At 32.9% G+C, this 24,505-nt stretch overlaps 4 protein-coding genes across 6 annotated transcripts; 2 read left to right on the top strand and 2 right to left on the bottom strand.

The window, feature by feature from the left end:
* Positions 1 to 4,897: 4,897 nt before the first annotated feature.
* Positions 4,898 to 5,786, bottom strand: LOC133674333 (RING-H2 finger protein ATL56-like). The gene has a single exon (XM_062095377.1). The coding sequence runs from the start codon at positions 5,639 to 5,641 to the stop codon at positions 5,126 to 5,128; it is 516 nt and encodes a 171-aa protein (XP_061951361.1). The 5' UTR covers positions 5,642 to 5,786; the 3' UTR covers positions 4,898 to 5,125.
* A 2,612-nt stretch (positions 5,787 to 8,398) lies between these two features.
* On the bottom strand, positions 8,399 to 10,505 carry LOC133674175 (RING-H2 finger protein ATL56-like). Of its 3 annotated transcripts, XR_009835153.1 has the most exons (3): positions 9,838 to 10,505; positions 9,589 to 9,714; positions 8,399 to 8,632 (listed from the first exon to the last, which is right to left on the bottom strand). XR_009835153.1 is itself a non-coding variant. In XM_062095185.1 (2 exons), exon 1 carries the CDS (start codon positions 10,372 to 10,374, stop codon positions 9,862 to 9,864), a length of 513 nt encoding a protein of 170 aa, XP_061951169.1. In that variant the 5' UTR covers positions 10,375 to 10,505; the 3' UTR covers positions 8,399 to 9,714; positions 9,838 to 9,861. The 3 variants fall into 3 exon arrangements, 1 of the variants encoding a protein (XP_061951169.1); XR_009835152.1 differs by having other exon boundaries at positions 9,572 to 10,505; XM_062095185.1 differs by having other exon boundaries at positions 8,399 to 9,714.
* Positions 10,506 to 16,676: 6,171 nt separating this feature from the next.
* Positions 16,677 to 17,573, top strand: LOC133674912 (EG45-like domain containing protein). The gene is made up of 3 exons (XM_062096207.1): positions 16,677 to 16,860; positions 17,015 to 17,294; positions 17,389 to 17,573. The coding sequence occupies exons 1-3, from the start codon at positions 16,755 to 16,757 to the stop codon at positions 17,393 to 17,395; spliced, it is 393 nt and encodes a 130-aa protein (XP_061952191.1). The 5' UTR covers positions 16,677 to 16,754; the 3' UTR covers positions 17,396 to 17,573.
* Positions 17,574 to 20,786: 3,213 nt separating this feature from the next.
* On the top strand, positions 20,787 to 23,491 carry LOC133674436 (cation/H(+) antiporter 3-like). The gene is made up of 3 exons (XM_062095535.1): positions 20,787 to 20,870; positions 21,235 to 22,242; positions 22,388 to 23,491. The coding sequence occupies exons 1-3, from the start codon at positions 20,787 to 20,789 to the stop codon at positions 23,489 to 23,491; spliced, it is 2,196 nt and encodes a 731-aa protein (XP_061951519.1).
* Positions 23,492 to 24,505: the final 1,014 nt, after the last annotated feature.

Raw genomic sequence — 24,505 nt, forward strand, 5'->3', positions numbered from 1 at the left:
GTAGGAGACAGAGAGGGGAGGGGACGATTGGACGAAGTCTGGAGTTAGGGAGTGTGAGACAGAGACGAAGTCACTGGTAGGGTGAGGGTGGTGGCCTAGTCGGGTGGGAATTGGGTGAGACAGGGACGAAGTCAAAAATTTTTGCATTTCTAATTTTGCATTTGGTCAATTGGTCCGGTGACATATAGGTTAAGTCGTGAAAACGTATTGTTTTTAACGTTTTTGCGAGTTGTTACGATTTTATGTGATTTTGAACATTTTTTATGCGATTTTAATGATTTTCGAGTTTTGCCTCCGTTTTTACACGTTTTATGGGTTTTAACTCGTAAAATCGTACGATTTTACGAGTTAAAACACATTTTTAACAACCATGGTCTAGACGATGATAATGAAGATAATTGTTACATAATTCTTCCTCTTATACAAAAATCATAGGCACTCATTTTCCAAAAAAAGTATTTTTCTGAACCCATAAATATTTTGGCTCATTCTCAGAACTTGCAAGTCTAACCCCTCATATCGGCACAAGTGGTTAAACCAACAAGATTCTAATTCGACAGAGCATTAGTTCTATTAACTAGGAAATAATCTCTCAACTCGCTCATTCGACAGAGTGTTATTTCCATTATCCAGGAAATAATCTTTCGATAGGTCCATTTGATATGGCATTATTTTATCTTTTTATTTCATAATTTTACACTAAAATTACAATCAAAGGAAATTGATTCTACGAATTATTGAAATAGATTGATAGGTTATTTCAAGGTGTTGAACACTTTCTTGACGCTTATGCGCGTGATGTGGTTCCCTGTTGCTAATCTAACTTCATAGCCTCACCTTAATAGAAAGATGTTTTAAGGATGGAAGGAAAGAAAACTCTAAGTTCTCTTCTCTTTCTCCCTAAACCTTAGCTTTTGATCTTTTTTCTCTCTCTTTAAAATAACTATATAACCCTTAATTACCCCCTTTTGAACCCTAAAGATATCTGAACTTCCTTAATTACGCTTAATTTCTCTTCTTTTTGAGTGAATTTGTCAAGAATTTGAAAGAAAATTTAAGAATCCCTCCCCTTTCTTTAGCTTGAAAACCGCCAGCTAAGAGAAGAAAGTTAGGCATTTATATAGCCTAGATTTTCTAATTTTACACACTGACCCATTAAATTAAGTTTTTTTCCCTATTTTTCCCTCATCCCCTCATTCTTAATTAATTAATGCCCTACTACTTTTCTTTTCTTCAAATTCAATCCTTCTCATACATTTATTTTTATTTTTTTCGGACCGGGTTTTTACCTTCTGAATTTGATGGATTGGGTCAGGTTAAATAATTCAAATATTACGGATGAGTTAGTTTTATGGAACACTTCTATTATTCCCTGTGGTTCGACATGTGTCGATGAAGACTTGACAATAGAGCTCTAACGATCTTTTTTTTTTATTCTCCTTCCTCTCTTCTATCTCTTCTCCGTAAGATTCACATTGGCCTATCAAAGTTGAAAAATATCTTGTCATTTTGTTTTTGTATCAAATTAAATCTTCATTCTTTTAACCACTATTTTTTTAATCTTTTTTAATTTCATCCATCGGCATTTAATTTTATATAATTTTTATATTAAATTTAGTATTTATTCTTTTGATTGCTATTTATTTTATTTTATCACTTTCTTAATTGATTTTGTTTTTCAATTTCATCATTTAACATTTGGTTTCACTTTATTTTTATGTCAAATTTGTTCTCATTCTTTTTATTATTATTTGTTTTGTTTTGCATCCTTTTTTAATTGATTTTTTTTTGTCAATTTCATCCATCAGCGTTTGGTTTATTGAGAATTTGAATTCGTGATTTTTTCAGGTTTGTCTTTTATGGGTTCGATCTTGGGCTCATGATCCGGGTCATAAGTTTCAAAGATTAGCCCAAGTTGACTTTGGTTTTTCATGTCATTTTTAAAAACTATTTTTTTTTCAATTTAATTATTCAATATTAGGTTGATCGGGAATTGAGTTTCATAAATTGTTTTGTTTTTTTAAGGTTATTTTAATTTTAAATTTTAAATCATGGGCTTGATAAATTAAGCTGGATTAAATTAATTTTTTTTTTATTAGAGAGACCATCCGAATAAAATAAGTTCACAATATTTTTAACTAGTTGACTTTTGCAGTGGTCTCAGCAACCCGGCCGTGCAACGAGGAAATCCTGGCTCCGGTCCGAGCACAATGAAGGGTGCTTGCCTTGTTCATTGAATGTTCAACGCTCATTGAAGAAACCAAGCAAGCAAAGAAAAGTAAAACGGCCAGCTGCAGTTGGTGTTCTCTCAATAACATCTAGAAAACCTCCAAACTTCCTAAAAGCTCTTTCATGGCCTTGATTTCAAAATCATCACCTCTGCTTCTAATGCCTTCCCCTACTGCATTTCCATTCATTTCATTCAATGGTCTCCTGAGAGGCTATGAAACGCTGCTCAATTTCCCTTTAATCATTCTTTGTCCCCTTGATAACACCGATAACAAACTGGGAAGCCATTTCCATCATACTTTAAGAATTATTGAAAGTAAATCCCAGTGAATACCAGTAATCTCAAATTCAATACTTCTGAGAATAAGATTGCTCCCTACATTACTGAGAGCTGGGTGATGATTCTTAATATTTTAGCTCCAATCCAAAGGACTAGAACTTGACCTGTGACGTGAACATTAATACACATAAAACATATCTCCAGCTCATGAAAAAGGTGTCGATTTGGTTGGCTAGAGCTGATAATTCCTAGTCATGATTTCTTGTGGATGATCAAGCGGAAATCCATAAGTGTGCGAAGAGTTCGTGAAATTAGAAACTTGCGGGAACACTGATTTATAGTCGCTTCCCTACTGATCGTAGGTTCTTGATCCATCATAGGTGGAACTCAATTGCGTAGAGGACAATGAGAGTTCAACCCTAGGCAAAGTAAAGTCCACAAATGCTGTGCAACAACTAAATACACAGCCTCTCGCGGGTGATGTGAAAAGGCAGCTTAAAATGAGCGTGGAAGGAGGATCATAAAGATAAGCCTGAATCCGCCATTCCAGTGAGCCAATGCAGGAAGGACCAAGTCTTCGTGCATGATCTGTCGGGAGGCCTGATAACAGTCAATGGATACAGGTCAGAAACTCAGAATAGTCCCCACTCAAACCAACCCCGCCAGCATAAGGATTGAAATGATATGATAGCTTAACAAGTTCAATAGGTCAAGAATCGAAATTTTTTCATTATAATAAATCTAGGAACCATCTTTGAAAAAAAAATCGATTTATGGTTCAAGAGAACATGAAGTTAATTCCTGTAGCTATCTAGATCAAGAAACATGCTGCTGTCCAATACGATCAGTTGTTAAATCATGAAGTGGAAAAATAGTCATGTGTCATTGCGTCCTATGAAGACAGCACATCATGAGAGCAGAACAAGCATTCCCAAATACTGTTCTTTACGTTTTAATTCAAACAATCTGCACACAAAGCAGTTTTTCTCTCCAAAATACACTTCAAAAAAGAGATTCTTAAAGAATCAAATACAATCGGTGGTAATTAAGAAGTAGGCGCAAAGAGGGTACTTTATTGGTTAAGAAATCGAGGGGAACACAATCTCCAAGCTATGCAGTGACATCAAGATAAAAAGGTTCCTTCTTTAAATGAACTCAGCTACATGCTAGATTTCAAAAACTATAATTGAAGATAAGAAAATGGGAAACAGCTTAACACCTTGAGAATCCATTGAAGCCTGAGAAAAATAGAAATATAATGCAACTGGCTGCTGTTCTTTGCATTCTTTTCTACTGTCACCCTTCCAGAAGTAAGATTTTTTATCAAGTATATTGTATACCCTTCTCCCAGCAAAACTTTTATCTACCGGGTCATAGCATCAACATGATTCACAATCCATGAAAATTACAAGTGGCATTAGCACTAATTCTGAAGAATTCATTGACAGGCAACCGGATTCCAGAGGGTTGAATAACCAAGCGATCCAAAAAGTTCAAGCTTAGACAACAATTCACCGCAATCGCAACGAAGATTTTACAACTATTACACCACATTGCCTATCAAGAGTGGGAGGAGAGCATCCTTATAGTAGGTGGTCTAGTGATAAAAGTTTGAGACTAAAAATTTTTTTTTTATTATTATTTTAGATTCAAGTCCTATAATTGCTAATATGATAGTTATTGGAGGTTTATATGATCGTTAACTTCAGGGCTATTGAGATTAGTCGAGATACGTTCAAGTTATCTCAAATATCCACATTAATAATAATTAAAAAAAAAAAAAAAGGAGAGCAGACGCAACTATCAGTCAACAGGCACGTTGCAGAATACTCTGCTTAAATAACCCACCAGCCCACCCTGTTCTTTTTGAAAATCCAGCTGCATTTGAGTACGAACCAAATTTGGACATAACAGCTTTCTATCCAGTAGATCGAGTAAACATTTCATATACTGGGAAATAAATTTATCTTATCCTCATCAATTTGCAGAATTCGTACTGCATGCCTTTCAATCAGGCACTAAGTTCATTTTGATTATGAATAAGTAAATCCATTTGGAAAAAAAATAATTTCTTCCTAATAATGTCGAAGTCTGGTCAACAAATTCATCAAGCACCAACCTTTCATGTGGTCGCCAAAGACAATTCAAAGGAAAATAATCGAGTTCTGACCTCTTAGAATCAGAAATCGTGTCTAAATTCATTTCTGACCAATCACACTAGCCGCATTTGAATTATAATCAAGAATCCAACAACGAAAATCACATTTCATATTCAAAACAGAGCATATACCATGAAGAGAATTATCGACCAAGACAAGCATGCTGCAATTCATAATCAAATAAATGGATTTGATAGTTGAAGAGAATTATCGACCAAGACAAGCATGCTGCAATTCATAATCAAATAAATGGATTTGATAGTTGGTACTGTTGGTTTATTTATTAACCAAAAATTCGATAACGTACATACAAAAAAATAAAAAATAAAAGGACTCAAGATTTAACAAGAACTTATGGCAATTACAATGGGAAGCAAGGCTGTAAGGCGGAGCGAATCCGGAGTGTTGCCACAAAGCTGCCCGCCTAGAAGGGCCACTCGCTCTGTAGCGTTGTCGATTAGAAAAAGAAAGAGAAAATTCTACCAATATTCAATTCAGTTTTCCAAACAAAGTCCCACGATGGCCTATCTTTTACGCCTTGATCAAATTCAACTCTTGTCCTGCAAATAGGACACGCAGAAACCTTAACAAGCCAACTATCCACACATTTCATATGCAAGACATGACCACAGCCAACAAGGTTTCTACACCACTGCCCTTGCTCTATATCTTCAAGACAAACCACACATGAACTTTGATCAGCACCCGTTTCAGGTGTCGTCTTAGTCGAGAATCTGAATCTTGGGAGCTTCTTTAAGTCTTTGAGAGGAAACCCCTTTGGGGGATTGGAGGATGGAGTCGAGTGGCGGTGGAGTGCGGCGGTGGGAATGAGGAGGAGGATGGCGGCAACACCAAGGAGCACGAAAAAAAGGATGGTTATTGCGATCATTACTATGGCTTTCAGGACAAGAAAAATAAACTTCCGGTTTGGTTTTGGTGGTGCACCACCGTGGTGATGAGGAGGAGGAGACATGGTTACAGATGGAAGTTAATGAACGAAAAGGAAATGGTCAGACTGAAAAGGTTTTTGGTGTGACTCCAAAAATGGGGTCCAATTTATAGAATATGAGAGAAGAAGAAAGAGGAGTGCGTTTTTTATCATTCCACTTTCTTCTTTCTGTGGGTAGAAAAGGGCGGCTATAGTCAGAACGTAGAATGTCGATCTGAAGTCGCAATGTGTTCGCATGCTGGTTTACGCGGAGGATCTGTCACCATTCTCACGCAAAACCTACGTGTAGTTTCTTCTGCATTGGATGAGATGGACCTAGCTAGGTAGGTCGGAGGTAGGTTCCTTTACAGCAGTCCTTGTCCTTAGAAAAAACAAAATGACAAGAAAACGTAAAGTTATTGTATCCGTAGACTAGACCCATAGAATTGCAACAGGGCGTTCTCGTCTTGAATTATCTTTCTAAAATCTTCATGATTTTTAATCAGATATTTCCTTAAGACGGCACGTTTTTGTTATATAAAATATGTACTCTTGATCGAATATCCTGATGGATGGATAGATTGATATGCTGTCGCCGTCGCCGTCGTCGTTTTATGCATAAAACAACAGAAATAGAATTCAAATTGTTTAGTTTAGTTGGATGAGAATAAGAATGATGATAATGAAGATAAACTTCGTAGCGAATTCCCTACGTTAATATACTTGAATGGTTATTAACCAATTATTTCTTTCACTGCATTTTTTTTAATATAATTGTTTGTTGCAACAAAGTTATTGTGTTCCAAAATTAATCTTAATTTTAAAATTAATCTTGATAGAGTCTAGCGGGCTATAAATTTAAAAGATTTTTTTTAACCTTTTTATATTCTTTAAAATGTTAAAAAAATAATCTAGAGTTAGCCAAGAATATAATTTTAACTCTAAAGTTGATTAAATAACTTGTGCAAACTTTTGAGGAATACATGTATATGTATGGTCGTTTACACACATATTTAGTGATGGGTTATACTTTCGAGAGACACATATATATAAAGGCGTTACCTTTTTAAATATATATTGACTTGTCGAGTAATTTAAGAGATTTCACCTACCTATATTTTTTAAACCTCGCCTGATTTAAGATTTGGATTTTAGATTTTGATCGGATTACCGGTTTTGATCTGATTACTGGGTTTTAATCAAATCAATCTTTATTTTTTAAAAAATTTTAAAACAGCATCGTTTTAGTAAAAAAAAAACAAAAATCAACAGGTTACAACCGGGTTTTGCCGGGTCGTCCGGGTCACACCGAGTCATGACTTTTTTTATTTTTTCATCAACCTGGTCCAGTTTTAGCCCGGGATCGGCCGGGTCCCAGGTTGACCCACCGGACGGGGTTGTGTTTCAAAACTATGATTTCACCCCATAAAAACACATGACTTATATTATTAAAAATCAAGGATCGCACTTGAGGGCTTAGCTGTTGTGGTCAACCGTGTGACTTGTTCCACCCCCGTCCCGGGTTTGACCCTCTATGTGCACGCCTGTCACCCCCGCGGTGCCTAACCTGCCCCTGAGCTTGCAGGATGTCCAGTGGGCCGTGGGGAATAGTCGTGGTGCGCGCAAGCTGGCCCGGACACCCCACGTGAATAAAAAAAAAAATCAAGGATCAATGTAAGATTATGCTATTCTTTTATACGAAGACAACTGATTAAATGAATTTACTCAATATAAAAATAAAATTGTAAACTCTTAACAGCACATGGACCAAAGTGTAATGTTATTCAAACTGGTCACCTGTCCCTTCAAGATCTGCCACCATATATATATATATAGAGAGAGACAAATATCTATGGGCGCTCCTCAATCGTTTGATGGGTTATGGCTCCAGTTTTGATGGGTCCCACGTGTCAAAGAAAATGATACGCTTGGGTGATTGGGATTAACCAGTCAATTAATCATATGTTTTTTTTATCAACCAATATTAAATTAAATTAAAAATTAAAAATAAAACTAAAAAAAATGTTGAATCCATGTAGCTCTCCTCAGAGCACTGTACTCTCTGATTTTTTTTTCCAGCCCCCCCCCCCCCCCCCTGTTTTTCCCACAAAGATCCAAGCTTTAAACAACAATTCACCAGATGCATATCGCAATGAAAATCTTAGAATGGGAGGAGAGCAGATGCAGCAATCAGTCAGTATTCTTTTCGGAAATCCAGCTTCATGTGAGAAAGAATCAAATTTTGAGATATCCGCGTTCTATCCAGCCTGATATCTCCTTTTCTTCCATCCTTGTTAACTATCTTTTAGGAAACAGGGTGATATCGAATGGTTCAAGAATCAAATTTCAAAATCCTTTTCTATTTTAACAAATCATATTGAATACCGGGATAAACTAGATGTTGTAAAATATTTCTTAAAAGGAGTAGTAACCGAAGCTCAAGATTATATGACGCTAATTTTTGTATGGAAATTCAAGAAAGTGGCGGTTCCCTAACAGGATCATCGTGTTTTTTATATTTTTGGCAAGTCCTGACAGGGTCTTAGTTAAACCAGCATGAAAAAAATCTTTATCCTATGAAGTAGCACGCCAAGCACTAAAATCCCAAGATTTTACTTCATATTCAGAGGCCATCGTATAGTATAATACAGTTTTTGCACTTCAGTTCAAAGGATCTGCACTGAACTAGTTATTTCGCCAAGGCCACTTACAAATGGGGTAGCCTCAAGAATCAAATTTCACTAAAGGGAGAAGAGGTTCATCGCATAAAACCAAAGGAAACAAGATATCAAAGTTATGCAGTGACAACAAGAAAAGAAGGATTCCCCATTCCAACAATTAACTCCGCCATAAATTCTTAGAAATGAAATGTATGACTTAGAAGCCACAAGAACATGCATAACACAGCAAGGAGAATCATTCCCCAAGCACCAATCCATTAATGCCTAAAAATAAAAGAAATGCAATGTAACATGTGATTTCACTACTCAACCACAGCATCGTATTGTACCCTCTTCTCAGCAATTGTTTTCCCAACTGGCCACAGCGTTAGATCATGACCCAAAATCCAGGCAAACAATAAGTTTAGCAAAAGGCAAAAGCAGAGTAGGGGAATCTCGTAGAATAGATCAAGAGCAGTCACAACAAAGATCAACACAAAAGCAAGCTCAAGCTCGACATATTGGCAACTATCTATTACAGTAATCAAAATCCAGCACCAAACAGCAGATTCAAAAACCAGCAACAAAAGGAAATCACCAAGATGAACAAATAAGAAGAAATGAGATCAAATGAAAACAGGTGTATTCAAAGTCAAATCTAATTTCTCTATGTAACAGTAAAAAATACTAGAGAGAGAGAGATGATTATCTCAGTCAAAAGATACTCTCTCGTATAAGAAAAGCTAATCTGATGTTGTAAAATTAGTTGGTGACGAAAGAAGCAGACTGGTAAGAATTTCATGATGTTATGCAGCTTATATTGATGATATCTTTTTTCTTTTGAACTCCAAGCTATTTGCTGTTCTGTATTTCTGTTTGCTTGGATAGAAACACTTAAGAACACAGAAATATCCTAGGAGTAGGTGGATAGCCGCTTAAAAGCAACAATTACTCTAATGAAATGGAATAAGTTTTTGTTTAAGTATGAATGTATTATGTAGTGTTTTATTACCACTACATTGAGGTAATTATTGACTTCTTTAGAGGTTATGAAATGGGGTTAATAGATTTTAATGTTACTCTAATTTGATTGAGTTAAGAAATATTCGTGAGCAACCATTTCATGTACTGGGAAATAAAAATTTAGCCTGTCCTCATCAATTTGCAGAATTCCTACTGTATGCAGCCACTAAATTCATTTCGATCATGAATAAGCATATCCATTTGGAAAAGAACTGTAATAAATTCATCAAGCACAGACAACCTTTCATGCGGTCTCCACAGACAATTCAAAGGAAAGTAATTGAGCTCTGACCTGTTAAAAGCACCAACCTTTCATTTCTGACCGATCAAAGTAGTCGCGTTAGAATTACAATCAAGAATCCAACCACCAAAATCAGATTTCGTATTCAAAACAGAGCATATATCATGAAGAGAATTATCGACCGAACAAGCATGCTGCAATTCATGATCAAATACATGGATTTGAAAGTTGATACCATTCGTCTATTTATAAAACCAAAAATCTAATAACATACGTACAAAAAAAGAAGAGGGGATCAAAATTTAACAAGAACTTACAATTAGATAGAGAAAAAGAAAATGCTACCAAACCCTCAATTCATTTCTCCAAACAAAGTCCCACAATGGCCTATCTTTTACGCCCTGATCCAATTCAACTCGCGTCCTGCAAATAGGACATGCAGAAACCTTAACAAGCCACGCGTCCACACATTTCCTATGAAACACATGACCGCAGCCAACAAGGTTTCTACACCACTGCCCTTGCTTTATCTCTTCAAGACAAACCACACATGAACTTTGATCAGCACCCGTTTCGGGTCTCGTCTTAGTCGAAAATCTGAATCTTGGGAGCTTCTTTAAGTCTTTGAGAGGCAACGCCTTCGGGGAATTGGAGGATGTAGTCGAGTGGCGGTGGAGTGCGGAGGTGGCAAAGAGGAGGAGGATGGCGGCAACGCCAAGGAATAGGAAAAAAAAGATGGTTATTGCAGTCATTATTATGGCTTTCAAGATTAAAGAAAGAAACTCTTGGTTTGGTTTTGGTGGTGCTCCACCGTGTGTACGGTGGTGATCATGGTGGTGGTGAGGGGGAGGCATGGTTACAGATGGATGCGACTGAATGAAAAGGAAAAGGTTTTTGGTAACTACAAAAGTTGGGTCCAAGAGATGAGTATGAGAAAAGAAGAAAAAGAGAAGTGCGGTTTTTATGACTCCACTTTGTTTTCTTTCTTTCTATGGGCAGAAAAAGGCGGTTTTGAATACTGAAAGCTTTCGATGAAAAAAATATGATTCAGATATTTTTAAATATTTTGAAAAATATATTTAGATATAAAAAATATTTTAACAAATAATAGTTAACACGATAATAAATGAAAACTAAATTAATAAATAGGTAGCTATTTGTCAAGGTGATGATTTCGTAATGCTTGCATGTTGTTTTATGCGTTGGATATCTGACTATTTTAACACAAAACCCATATTTAGTATAGTTTATTTATGAGAAAGTAGTTTTTTTAAAAAAATAAATTAGTTTTTATAAAAAATAAATTCATGAAAAATAAATTATCTTTTTACATTTAGTATTGTCATGAAAAATAATTTGAAAAATACTTTTTAGTATTTGGCTATGTTATAAAAAATAACTTATTAATATTTTATTTTTTTTCAAATTTATTAAAAGAATGAGACTAAATATGCCTGATAAAAAAGTTGAAAGATAATGAAATTAAAAAAAAATTATTTCATAAATTATTTCAAATAAAACTAATAACAATAAAAAGAATCAAAACCAAATATGATAGATAAAAAATTAAAAGATGGTGAAATTAAAAAAAAATCCTTAATTTCATAAATTATTTCAAATAAAATAAATAGCAATAAAAAATGGAGACCAAATTGGATAAATAAGAAATTTTAATTAATAAAAGGATAAAAAAAACAAATAACAATCAAAATAATAAGGATAGAAATTGGTATAAAAATCAAATCAAATTAAATTCTAAGAAATGAGATTGAAAAAAATAAATTTAAAATAAAATATATAACAATCAAAAGATTTGAGGATCAATATTAATATAATTAACAAATAACAAGATATTTTTGAATTCTTATAACTTCTAGAAAGTGTTTTCTACTTAAAATAAAAGACAAATATTTTACTGAAAATCAAGTCAAATTTTTATTTGACTAAAAAATATTTTTTATTAACCAAATTTTTCTAATAATAAATAAATTTAAAAAAATTTAAAAAATAATTCTTAACAAACCATTTTACATGAAACAAACTCGACATTAGTTTCTTCTATATTGGATGATAAGGTAGCCTTTATGGTTTGCTTGGTAAAAGAATGAGGTATTGTTGAAATTATATTTTATTTTAACCATTGTTTTAAAGATATACATGCCACAGTTTTGTATGGTTTTATTGAAAAATTTCATCTGAAATCCTATTCTAGAAAGCTATAATTTATATTTTTTTAATTTATGTTTTAAAATTATAATCATAAAAACTATGATAATGCTAAATACACACTTACAAGAGTTCTTATCATAACCAAAAAATATAAAAATAAATACAAGACAAGAAAATGCTAAGTTATTAGATAGGTAGACCATTAGAATTGTGAGTGTCTGTTTGGCACTTGGCACTATTTTAACTTTTGTTCTCTAATGTATTTTTTTAATTGCTTTTTTATTTTAAAAAAATTTCAAATTAATGTTTTTTAATTTTTTTTTATGATTTTAATGTGTTGATGTAAAAAATAAAAATAAAAACTCTAAAAAAATTATTTTAATATATTTTCAATTAAAAAAGACTTTTAAAAAAATATCATACACTATATTACTAAATAGAATATTAAGTCATGAGATAGGTAAACCCATCAATTATTTTAATATATTTTCAATAAGTTTTTTGTTTAACAAAAAAACAAAAAATAAACAAATAAATAATAATAATAATAATAGATTATTAAAATGATTTTATAAAGACTCTGAGTTTAGAACAATTGTTTTCTTCCATCTTATATATTAAATTATTAACCTGTTAAATAATATAAAGGCGTTCATTATATAAAAATGTATTGACTTGTCACTACGTCAGAGATTTTACTTCATAAATACACATAAATATATTATTAAAAATCAAAGATCAATGCCAAATTATGCTACTTATATGAAGACGCCTATTTATGCATCATAAGAGTGAAATTGAAACTCTTAAAAGAACATGGACCAAAGTGTAATGTTATTAAAAACGTAGGGGCTACAGCTCCCCTGTCCTTTCACGTATTTGCCATTTTATATATCTCTATGTGCTCTCCTCAGTCGTTTCATGGATTGTTGCTCCAGTTTTGATGGGTCCCACGTTTCCAAGGAAAAGGACCGATTAGTCAGTGCCTGGGATTGACCAATCAATTAATCACACGCGGGTGTATAATTTATTTATTTTTTACATAAAAAATGCTAGTTTAGTTTTTCAGCGTGGAGCACTGGAGCTATTGGTTTCAATTGATAATTTGAATAATAAGATTAAAAAAATATAATAATAACAAATAATCTGGAAAAAAATAACAACTAAAAAAAGTAAAAATAGCCCCAACTTGAGTTTATTTGGATTATCAAATAATTTAATATTAAAGAGTAAATAAAACTAAAATAAAATCCCCAATTAAAATGAGCTAGCTAGCAAACTTAATGACTTTTGATATAAGATTGAGATAATTTTATAAAAAAAAACATAGAAAAAGTTTTTTTAAGATCAATTCTTAATAAATCAAATGAGAACACGATAACTCTATAGAAAAAAAATAAAAAAACAATCTGAAGCTCAATTTCTAGCAAATAAAATGTTGAAAGATAAAAATAAAAAAAACATATTAATTAAAAAAAGGTAAAAAAATTGATTTGAGCCCACCTAGGTCAAGATGCAAAATTTTTGACTTGGTCGTGATCATACCAAGGCGACCATGTTTAAAAGTAAATTAAATAAAATCATGAAACTCAATTATCAAATAATATTTTAATGTTGAAGGAAAAAAAATTTAATTTAAAAAAGCAACGGAAAAAAATGAGTCAATATGGGTTAACCCGTAAACCCTGCGACCATGGACATGTGATTGAGATAACCCAATAAAAAGGAAATGAAAAAAAAAGCACATAGAAAAATTTCTAATAAATCAATTTTAAAAAAGACAAAAAAAAAAGTCAATCCATAAAAAAAATCAGATTCAACCTGGGTTAACCTGCAAACTTCGTGACCATGAACACGAAATCGAGGTAACTCAATAGAAAGGAAAGAAAAAAAAAGGATAGAAATATCAATTTCAAATAAATTAAATGTTGAAAGATGAAATTGAAATAAATCAATTTTAAAAAAACACAAAAGTTAACCCACGTTAACCTTTGAAAGCAATGACTCTGGTCATGAACTCAAGACTAATTTCATAGAAGGCAAATCTTTAAAAAATAATAAAGTAAATCTCTAAAAACAAGGGTAAGAATTAAAAATATTAGTTTTAAAAAAGAAAAAAAAACTCAAGCCAACTGGACAAACCTTTTAAACCCAGTCTAATATTTAAAACTTGCAACCCATTGAGTCTTTGACCCATATTAGATTAAGAAACTTAATTTCGAATCAATTTAATTTTGAAGGATGAAATTGTAAAAATTTTCAATTTCAAAAACTTTCCAAAGAAAAAAATAACAATAAAAAAAAGGATCAAACTTGATAAAAAAAACTCATAGACGATGAAATTATAAAAATAAAAATCTAAAAAATAATCTCAAACAAAATAAATGATAATCAAATGAATGAAGATCAAATTTAAAAATTTAAAAAATAAAAAAAGTGAAATTAAAAAAAAATATAAACTTTTTAGAAAATATCATATTTCTCTCTACTTATTTCTCTACATTTTGGGGCTATAATCTTAAGGCTTGAGAGCCTAGAACTTAGTCAAACTGAGAATGAGTTATCCAAACTCAACAATCAAATTCAATACAAACAAAAAGTCTAAAAGCTCAATAAAAAAAATGAAAATTTAAGTCATTATTAATAGAATCCAAAAACAATTGTCAACTTGATGATATCCAAATCTCAATAATTAAAATTTAAGGAAATAAAATAAAAATAATGTAGAAATTGTTTTATTGAGAAATAAATAAACGAAAAATAAAATTCATATATATTAAAAAAAAGTGAAAAAAAAGAAAGGAGAAAAGTTTTTTTTTTATCGGAATTGAAAAGAGAGAGAAGGATGAATGGGATTTCTTTTTATTTGAAACGTGTGTGGGGAACTTTTGGAATTGAATCTTGATTTCTTTTCTTTATGTTGGATAGATTTTTTGCTCTTTGTAAAGCACACTATAAATAAAGTTATACAAAAGTGTGTGAGAAATAAAGAAAGGGAATTAATGATGATATTTCAAACTTTCTCTTGTACCCTGCACCGCACGTTAAATGAAATTGACCTTTTTTTTTTTTTTTTTTGTATTTTGAAAATATTTTAAAATAAAATATTTTTTTATTTTTTATTGAAAATTAATATTTTTTAGTATTTTTATATCGTTTTTATATGTTGATGTTAAAAATAATTTTTTAAAAAATAAAAAATATTATTTTAAATAAAAAATATTTTAAAACACAATTACTACGAGCAGTCGGCAAGAGTATTGACTTTGCCAATAGCTTGACATGGCTAGATATGTATTGTTTGAGAGGTTAACTTCAAAGGTTCCACATGTTACCAATTAAAGCCAAAAACTATGCAATATTTCAAAGGTTTTGTGGAAATTGTATCCTGGATTATTCTGAAGTCTGGGATGGCTATTGACTGCGCCATTCGCTTCACATGGTTAGATGTTTGAAAGGTTAACTTCGAAGGTTCCACATGTCACCAATTAACGCCAAAAACTATGCAATATTTCAAGGGTTTTTTTTTTTGGAATATTCTATCCCGCATTGAGACGTTTTCTGTTCTTCCATTCCATATTTTTCTTGGAATGAACCAAGACTTTGCACGTCGCCATCGGATTTGTTTTTATTTTTTTTTCAAAAAAAAGGGCTAAATGTTTCGATGAATAATAATACCCTATTCGTTACGTAACTTAAGGAGATTTGTTTTATGCAAAATAACTAAATACAGTTCTCAAAACTGTAAAAGTGTTGTATTCGTAAATATTAACTCAATTGCAGAATAATTAACAATCTATTGTAAGAATAATTAAAATGAAAAATAGCAAATAAAACCGAGTCTTCAAATCTTAATTATAAATAAACTGACTTCAAAGCAACATGGAAACAAAAGATCGGATTTACATTCACGGTATTAGGGTTATGTACATGAAGTTTTCAAGAGGCATAGCATGATGATAAAGAGCTTGAGATCTGCACAGCAGATCTCGAGTTCGAGTTAGGGTGTGCATCTCTTGTAAGAGCCTGAGGTAGTCGAGGTTTTACTCGCTCACCTGAATCCACAAAGTACGTTTTTCAAAGATGAGGTTTTCTCGAATAATAATAATAAAAGTTATGTACATGAATAAATTGTAACCTTGTTAGATATAATTCATAATGTAAAAAACAATCTTATTACTAAAAGATTACCCTCAACATAAAATTTAAAAAGATCAAATCAAGAGACAATCAATTTTCATATAAAAATTTAAATGGATCGAATTAAAATACATCTAAATACAATATAAAATCTAAATGGGTTGATTCAAGGACCGATCAATATTCTCATCATGAAATTAAAAATGGATGATTCCCTTTAAAATAACAATGTCATTAGTTCAACGAAAAGAAAATTGTTATTAAATTAAAATTACAAGGTTGTCTTCTAACCCCCCTAGCCCTCTCTCAATGGGTGTTTATATATAAGTATACGATTAAGCCCTTAGCCTGAGGGTGCATGAAAGCCTCTACTGCTCCCCCGGCTCCGGTGTCCCTTACCTTGAAGGAGGCCTAAGCACAATAGATTCTGTTTAGGGAGCCCCCTACACTCAGGCAAAACGAGGGTCTATCGCGTGTGTAGATGCTTTGACAAATTTCTCAATTCTTGGGGGACATTGATGGGTGGAGGGAGAGTAGCCTCTCTGCCTAACTGAGAGTCACGTTAAAGAATGACTTTAATTCCATCTCTTAAGCTATCATTAAAATTTTAAAATATAATTTATATTATTTTCTTAACAAAATAGTACAATTTTTCTCAAGTTTTGTAACCTTTTATCTGGGTTATCATATATAGCAATGCCCTTAGTCTTTCCTTGATGGCTCAACAAGTTGTGTAAAAGTCAGTGATTTCTGGTACCAAAGATGCGTGTTAAGACCGTTAGCAGTGACAGCGATTGGTCTAGATCTCCTCCTATAAAAGGAAACCCTAACTCATTAATTTGATTCACAGGCAACCATACATCAAAATAGTTTTGTGAGATAACTTCTGAGTGTTTATCAAATAAGAAAATCACAGCAAGTAGACATGGCAACTGCTACCCGTGTGTTGTTTTTTATGGGGCTTGTCATCAGCCTGGTCTCAGTAGCTTCTGCCATTTCCGGGACTGCCACTTACTACAACGTTTATGTTCGTGAGTATTCTGATCAGAATCATATATATAAGACTTTGAACATGTTTCTTTATATTTTGAGAGAATCAGAATAAATAAATGTGTGATGATGTAGCTAGGCATCTAATCAATGGTTAAACTCATTCATTCATTTATTTTCTGGGCAACACTACAGCATCTGCATGCTATGGATACCAAGATCAGGGTGTGCTGATAGCGGCTGCAAGCGATGGACTTTGGGACAATGGTGCTGCATGCGGGAGAATGTACAAGGTGACCTGCCAAGGTCCTACAAACGCCGGTGTTCCTCAGCCTTGCAAAGATGGCAGCGTCACTGTCAAGATTGTTGATCGATGCCCATCCCCCGGATGTCAAGCAACCATTGATCTCTCTCAAGAAGCCTTCTCTCAGATTGCTGACCTTAACGCTGGAAAAATTAACATTGATTACACCCAGTAAGCCTAACTTATCACTTCTTCTAGCTAGCATGTATATTTATTTAATTTGTTTCTCTTATGTATGAATACAATTCTTCGTTTTGATTTACAGAGTTTGAAGTCATCAAAAGAGAAATTACTTGAAGCTACCAGCAGGATGTTGGCGAGAAGAAATTAATAAGTACTGATATTATTATTGTTGCCATAAAAAGCATCATATGTGGAAAATCTGACATTTTCCACTATATTATGATATTAATTTACTGAAATAATACTTTTCCTGTTGGTAGAATAAAATTACACTGGAGGACTACTCTCTCTCTTCTTGTCTTGTTCAAACACTCGATCATAATATGTGATTTTCTACTGGATAAACACCAGAAGTCTCTTTCAAGCAAGCATATATGTTCATATTAATGATGAACATTTTAATTCTAATCTTGAGATTAGCATTCTTGAAAAATTTATTAAATTATTTTTAATGTAACAAATCATTATAAAAATCAAAACCAACAGCCTCAGTACTTAATACCCAAATTAATTAACCTAAAAACATTCATTTCCATCACAGTATATATATATATAAAATAGAAGTAAAGTTATAAACGAATTCCAACTGAGGAGTCAAAGCACTACCAACACCTATATATATTTGCTAGGAAATTAAATCTCTAGAGCCGCCCCCTCTCTATGGACGTAACTAACAAGCACCGTCTAACCCTACCAATCACAAGGTAATTTTATAGATCAATGTTGTGGCCAACTATTGCTAAAGAAAATAAATTTTGTTTCTTTCAATTAGAGTGTCATTAGCCAACTAATTACCCTTGTTACGCCGGCCCGGGGTTAAATCAAAAGTTAATCATTAATGCAGGAAAAAAAAAATGAACTCTGATCTCGAAATAAAATTAATTAAAGTATAAAGTGAAAAGCTGATAAAAAATATATCCAAATGAAATGAAGATATTTGATTTCGAAAAGAGCTGCTCCAAATTCTCTTTATTTATTTATATGGCAATAAAACTTATTTTGTGTTAAAAAAAAGTAGTACCTAGAATCTCATTGAAAAGAAAGTAATTTTCTAATATTTCCCATTTTCTTATCAATTTATTTTCTAAATAAAAAATATAATGTCTTTTATTAGCTATGTTCCTTATTGGATAATAACTCAGAGCAATTAAAAAAATCAATGAAGGATAAAAAAAACCATATATATTTCCTTTATCAAAACCCTTTTATCTTATTAATGGGTTCTCTTTTTTTTTTTATCAGAACTATTATTTTGTAACTAATAACTCATCAAAATATTAAAAGCAATTTTAAATAAAAAAATCCATAAAAATAAATAATTAATAATTTTTACATGAATGTATTAAAAAGATAAAAATAGCTTACAGCTCACGAGCTACTGCGTGGAACATTTTTGAAGCTACTCTTTATGTAATTATATAAAACTACAAAACAAAAACAATACACAAAAAAAGAAAACACATACAATCATGGAGAAAATATTATTATTTTTTAAAAAAATCTTCTTCTCATTCTTGTAATTTTTTTTTGTTTTGACAACAATTTTTTTTTATTTGCGGGATTGTTCAATGAGAAATGAGTAAAAGGAAATGAAAAAGGTCAACTTTAAGTAAAAAAAACTAGTTTTTTTCCCTAAAAAATACATTTGTTTTGAATTTTCTCTTCATAAAAATATTTTTTTTCTATCAATGTATCTCTTGTTTATAATAGCCAACATGATATTTTTAACTAAAAACATTGTTTTTGTAAAAAAAAAATTATTAAAGCAAGTTTTTTTTAAAATATCAAAATATTATTCCAATATTTTGTGTTATTGAAAGCTTAAAAAATTATAAATATTATAAAATCATGTTCCAAATTTATTTAAACATTTTAATTATAAAAAATTGATTTCAATTGATTTTTTATAAATAATTTATTATTAGTATTATTATTTTTAGATCAAATACATAATAATTGAAAAACAATTATTAAAATTTAAATAAAAATTTATAATAGCATTAAACAACCATGTCAAAACTTAAAAATAAGTGAGCCGATAAATTCTTTTGAAGTGTTTAGGAAAAGATAAAAGAAAAATAAATGTCACCAAAGAGTCAGGCCCATGAGTGCTTAATAGGCCAAGTGCTTGCGGGTCTAACAGTTTTATCTTTTAATAAAAAAAAAAGTGATAAATAACATATTGCATGCCATGATTTAAAAAACTAAAGCAACTACTAGCATTCAACCCTTATCCTCTCCATTCTCAATTATGTTAATTAACTCAGTTCTTACAACTTGAATTTTTCACAAAATAATCTCTATTTTTATGTAATTTATGGTATGTGTAAAAAGGAACATGAAAAAGGATATAATTTATATACTCACTTTAAATCATTTAGGAATGGAGAGGGAGAGAGAGGAAGGAGGAGGAGAAAGGAAAGGAATGGAAAGAAAAAGGAGTGAGAAAAAAAATGTATCATGTATTTAAAACTAATAATAATCTTCTAAACTTTTAAAATAAAAATATAAAATATTATGGATATATTATAAAAACCCTTACAAAAATACAATAAATGAAATCCATATGTTATATATGAATATTTTTTAATCCAAAGATTATTCTATTTCTTTATTGGAAACAACAATACTATCAAGTATTGATTTTGAGTAATATAGTTTAACTGGTCAAATTCTATATTTGTTTTCTAGAAATCACCGGTTTCACAAATTTCAGAGTCATTGGAGACTTACATAATCATTAATTTCAGGATTCGTAGAATTTATCAAGATACACGCAAGCCGACTTAAACTTCCATGTTAATTAAAAAAAAAATTAGTACCAAGCAAGCACTACTGCATATGTTAAGCTTCTTCAATATTAATCCAAGTCAGGAGGTTTATCAAGTCAAAGGCCTTTCAATTCTTTTTGCAAGGAAGCCTAGAAAAAGCTATTTGCTGCGCTCTTGAAATATTTGCAAGGATTCTCCCGCAGCTTTTTAGACATTTTCACGGTCTTTCCAGTGTGGACAACGCATATAATTGGCATCGTATTCCATATATAGGATCTGGCCCTGACTTCATGCAATTTTATGTGTCGTGTTATTGGAAATTAATAAAAAGTTAATATTTGTTGAAGAGGTCATTTAGTTAATTTGTTGTTAAAAGCAAAAAAATACAGCGCAACTCATCCATTCTTGAATCCTAAGAAACTCTATGTTAGCAAGAAATTAAAAATGATGCATAGGAGAGAAAACACACCTCTTTTGTTTCCATATTCCCGCTTCCTCTTCCTCTTCCTCTTCCTCTTCCTCTTCTTCATCACCCTGGTCCGGTGGCCGTGGCCAGATGGATCTTCATTCGAATCATACGACAGGAGGAGTACATTTAAATAAAACACAGACGACAAAATGCACAAGCATACCACCAAATGTAAATTCAAATGGTTGGCTTCAAAATGAGCATTCGCTGACCGCTTCGTTGCCAATATTGGAGCTGCATATGTTTGCAATATTTCTCATCAGCCATGGTTGTCATTTCATTCTTAAGCGATACGGCATCCATATCTTGGTTTCGCAGATTCTTGTACGTCTTCATTATCCTTATTTCTTTAAGTCCTGTGCCTCTCTTGTCCATTTTTATTTCTGTAATGTAATTCAAATTATGCATTTCTTTCTTAGAACCATATGGGATGGCCAAAAAGTGATCATGCCGTGTATATAGGGATTAAACTATATGAGATTGCCATTCTTTTATATCAAGCAGATTTCTTCTTCATATACATGTTTTGCTGGCTTGTGAATTTTTAACACAATCTGGCATCAAAGAATTTTACTGGTAGCTTAATTTCTGAATGTTAAATGTTTCTAACTCTCAATATGAAAGACTATATGATAGAGCAGCTCATTGCAATTATTTACTGCAATTTTGTGATTGATTTGTGTTTTAGGCTGGAGTGATCGTTGGAACAACAGGCCTTGGACACCAATCAGATTACACAAGGATCTTTTTAACTGTCGACAGTAAACAAATACTTGGCACATTGGCTGGATTGGGTTACCAACTCTTTGGATTTATAAATGGAATTAAGATGGATATAGCCTTGGTAAGAAAAACAGGGAAAATGGCAATCTACAGTGGTATATTATCTATGGTGATTCCTGTAGTACTTGGTGGGGTAACTGCGAGGATGGCCAGCAAGTACTGGAATCTCGACAAACTAGACAGGCTCTCACTCATCTTGGTGATGTTAGTGCAATCTATGACTCCATTTCCTGTCATCTGTAGCTTCATCGGTGACCTTAAACTGACGAATTCTGAACTTGGGAGACTTGGACTGTCTTCAGTGCTAACCAGTGAAATGCTGACCCAGGTTCTTGCACTAGTTGCTTTCTTTATAGGCATTGCCTACAAGCAGCGAGCACAAGCAGCTATCGAAAGCGTTGTAATATCTGTAGCCTTTCTTGTTGTCGTTTTATATGTGGTGAGGCCGGCAATGTTCTGGGTGATCAAACAAACACCCAAAGGAAGGCCTGTGAAAGATTTATACACAGACATCATCATTTTCGGTGCCTTGGCTTCTGGTGCATTATTTAATTATATTGGTCTAAATGTGTTCCTTGGATCACTTGTTTTCGGATTAGCTGTACCAGCAGGACCTCCACTTGCATCAGCTGTAGTCGAGAAGATCGAATGCATTGTCACTGGAGTGCTCGTACCTCTTTTTATGGCCATGTGCACGATGGGAGCAGATCTCCTAAAGATTGATTTTGATGACTATATACTGAAGAGCACTGCTATCGTCGTCTTTGTAGTCATCTTGGCCAAATTCGGTGCTTACCTGGTACCTCTCTTGTATTTCAAGTTGCCAAAACAGGATGCCTTGGCACTTGCTTTCCTGATAAGTACCAAAGGAATCGTTGAGCTTGGCTCATTTACTTTCATGAGAGAACTAGGGGTATGTTGATCAACCTTCCATGTTACCTGTATTAATTTTTGCAGCATTATTAATTGCTCATTGTTATTATATATATATATAGCTCTCTAACGTCTAACTTTGCATTATTGTTTTCTCATTTTGTTTTCAACTTGATCAAGGGCAGATTCTGACAGAGGGGATGTTCGCTTTCTTGGTAATTACAGTTCTATTGTCAGCAACGATCTCATCATTCGTTGTGAACTGGGTTTATGATCCGTCAAGGAAGTATGCAGGTTATCAGAAGAGAAACATTATGCATAGCAAAGAGCTCCGCATACTAACATGCATTTACAGACCAGATAACACAACCATCATCATCAATTTTATCAAATCCTTGTGTCCAACTATACAGAGCCCATTTTCTGTTAGTGTACTTCACCTCATCAAGATCAGTGGCCGAGCCTCCCCTATGTTCATTTCTCACCAAATGCAGAAAAAAACGGTCTCTCTGCACTCCATCTCTGGGAATGTCATTCTCTCTTTTAAACACTTCCAACAAAATTATCGCGACGCAGTTTCTGTAAATGTCTTCACAGCAATCTCTCCACCCAAATTCATGCACGAGGACATATGCACACTTGCATTGGATGAACTTGCATGTTTTTTAGTGCTTCCATTTCATAAAAAATGGCTTGTTGATGGGTCTATTGAATCAGAGGACTCTACTCTGAGGACTCTAAATTGCTGTGTCCTTGAGAGAGCACCGTGCTCTGTAGGGATCCTCATTGACCGTGGGAATCAAGTAAAGTCCATTTTCTTGGAATCATCAAGAGGGCCATCCCTTCTTGTTGTTGTGATATTCTTCGGAGGCAACGATGATCAAGAAGCTCTTGTGTTAGCTAAACGCATGTCCCAGAATAGGAACATCAGCATAAAAATCGCTCGCTTCATTCCCTCAACTGATGAGCTCGAAATTAATCCGGATAGCATGCTAGATTCTCAGGCGTTGAACTATATTATGCATGACTACACAGAGCATGAAACAGTGGATTACATTGAAGAGAGGGTAAGCGATGGCCTGGAAACTTCAAAGACAATTCGATCTATGCTAGATAAATACGACCTTTTTATTGTTGGGAGACGGAAAGATATACAAACACCACAAACAGCAGGTCTTGACGATATGAGTGAATACCCGGAGCTTGGTGTCATTGGAAGCCTGCTCGCATCTATGGATACCACTGAAAAATATTCGGTCCTGGTTGTAAAGCAACAGGTAGCTTTGTAGCGTTTAGATGATCCATGTTAGTTCAAATATTAAAACATCAACTGTGTTCCTAGCTCCTATAGTAAGTATATCGATGATGAAATATTTCATATTTTAATTTTTATGTAGATAAAAATAGCTAATGTTCTCTCTAAAAAAAAGATGGCTAACTTTTAGCTATTTCTGATTCTTGTGCTTCCAAAATATTAACCTTTCTTTGTTCATAATCAGATGAAAGCTTGCTTGCTATTTAAGACCATAGCGATGTCATTTTTCAAGTATGAAACCAGAAATTTTGAAGATAATTTAATGACAAACACTGCAACCATCATCACTGTAGTCATATTGACCAAATTGAGTGCTTGCTTATCACCACTCTTTTCTGGTGCTGCAAGTTGCCCAAAGCTCCAAAGGGCATGCTGAGCTATATCAGGAAAGGGGAATATATATGCAGGCTACCAGAGATGGAAACAGTGTAGCAAAAAATCTTTCTATTAACATGGATTTACAGGCTAGTAGATAATATAACCAGCATCGTCAATTCCCTTGAATACAGAGCGTCGTGTTTCTGTTTGTGTACTTTCACCTCATCAAGATCGGCGGGTGAGGCTCCCTTCTCTTCATCACTTCCGACCAAATGCAGAAACAAAATGTCTTCAGTGCTCTCTTTCCGAGAATGTCATTCTTTCTTTTTATCACATTCAGCAAAACAATTCTGAGTTAGTATACGTAAAGCAACCTCTTCACCCAAAGCCGTTCACGAGGATACAAGCACACTTGCATTCGATGAACTTGCGTATGGTGCTCCATTTAACAGTAACATTAACATTAACCCAAAAGAAAAAACACCTTTTCACTGTGTTGATATTGTTCATCCGCTCTCACGTTTCACTGTTTATAGGCAGATTTTTCTCCCGGGTCATTAGAATTTTAACTTCTTTTTCGCTTTGGTAATTGAACTTTATTTTCTTCAATTTAGTCTTTAAAAGTTGTTTTCATAGTCCTGTACTTTTTTTATTTTCTTTGGATTCTATG

The sequence above is a fragment of the Populus nigra genome, chromosome 15 (assembly GCF_951802175.1).
Source record: "Populus nigra chromosome 15, ddPopNigr1.1, whole genome shotgun sequence".
Lineage (NCBI taxonomy): Eukaryota > Viridiplantae > Streptophyta > Magnoliopsida > Malpighiales > Salicaceae > Populus > Populus nigra.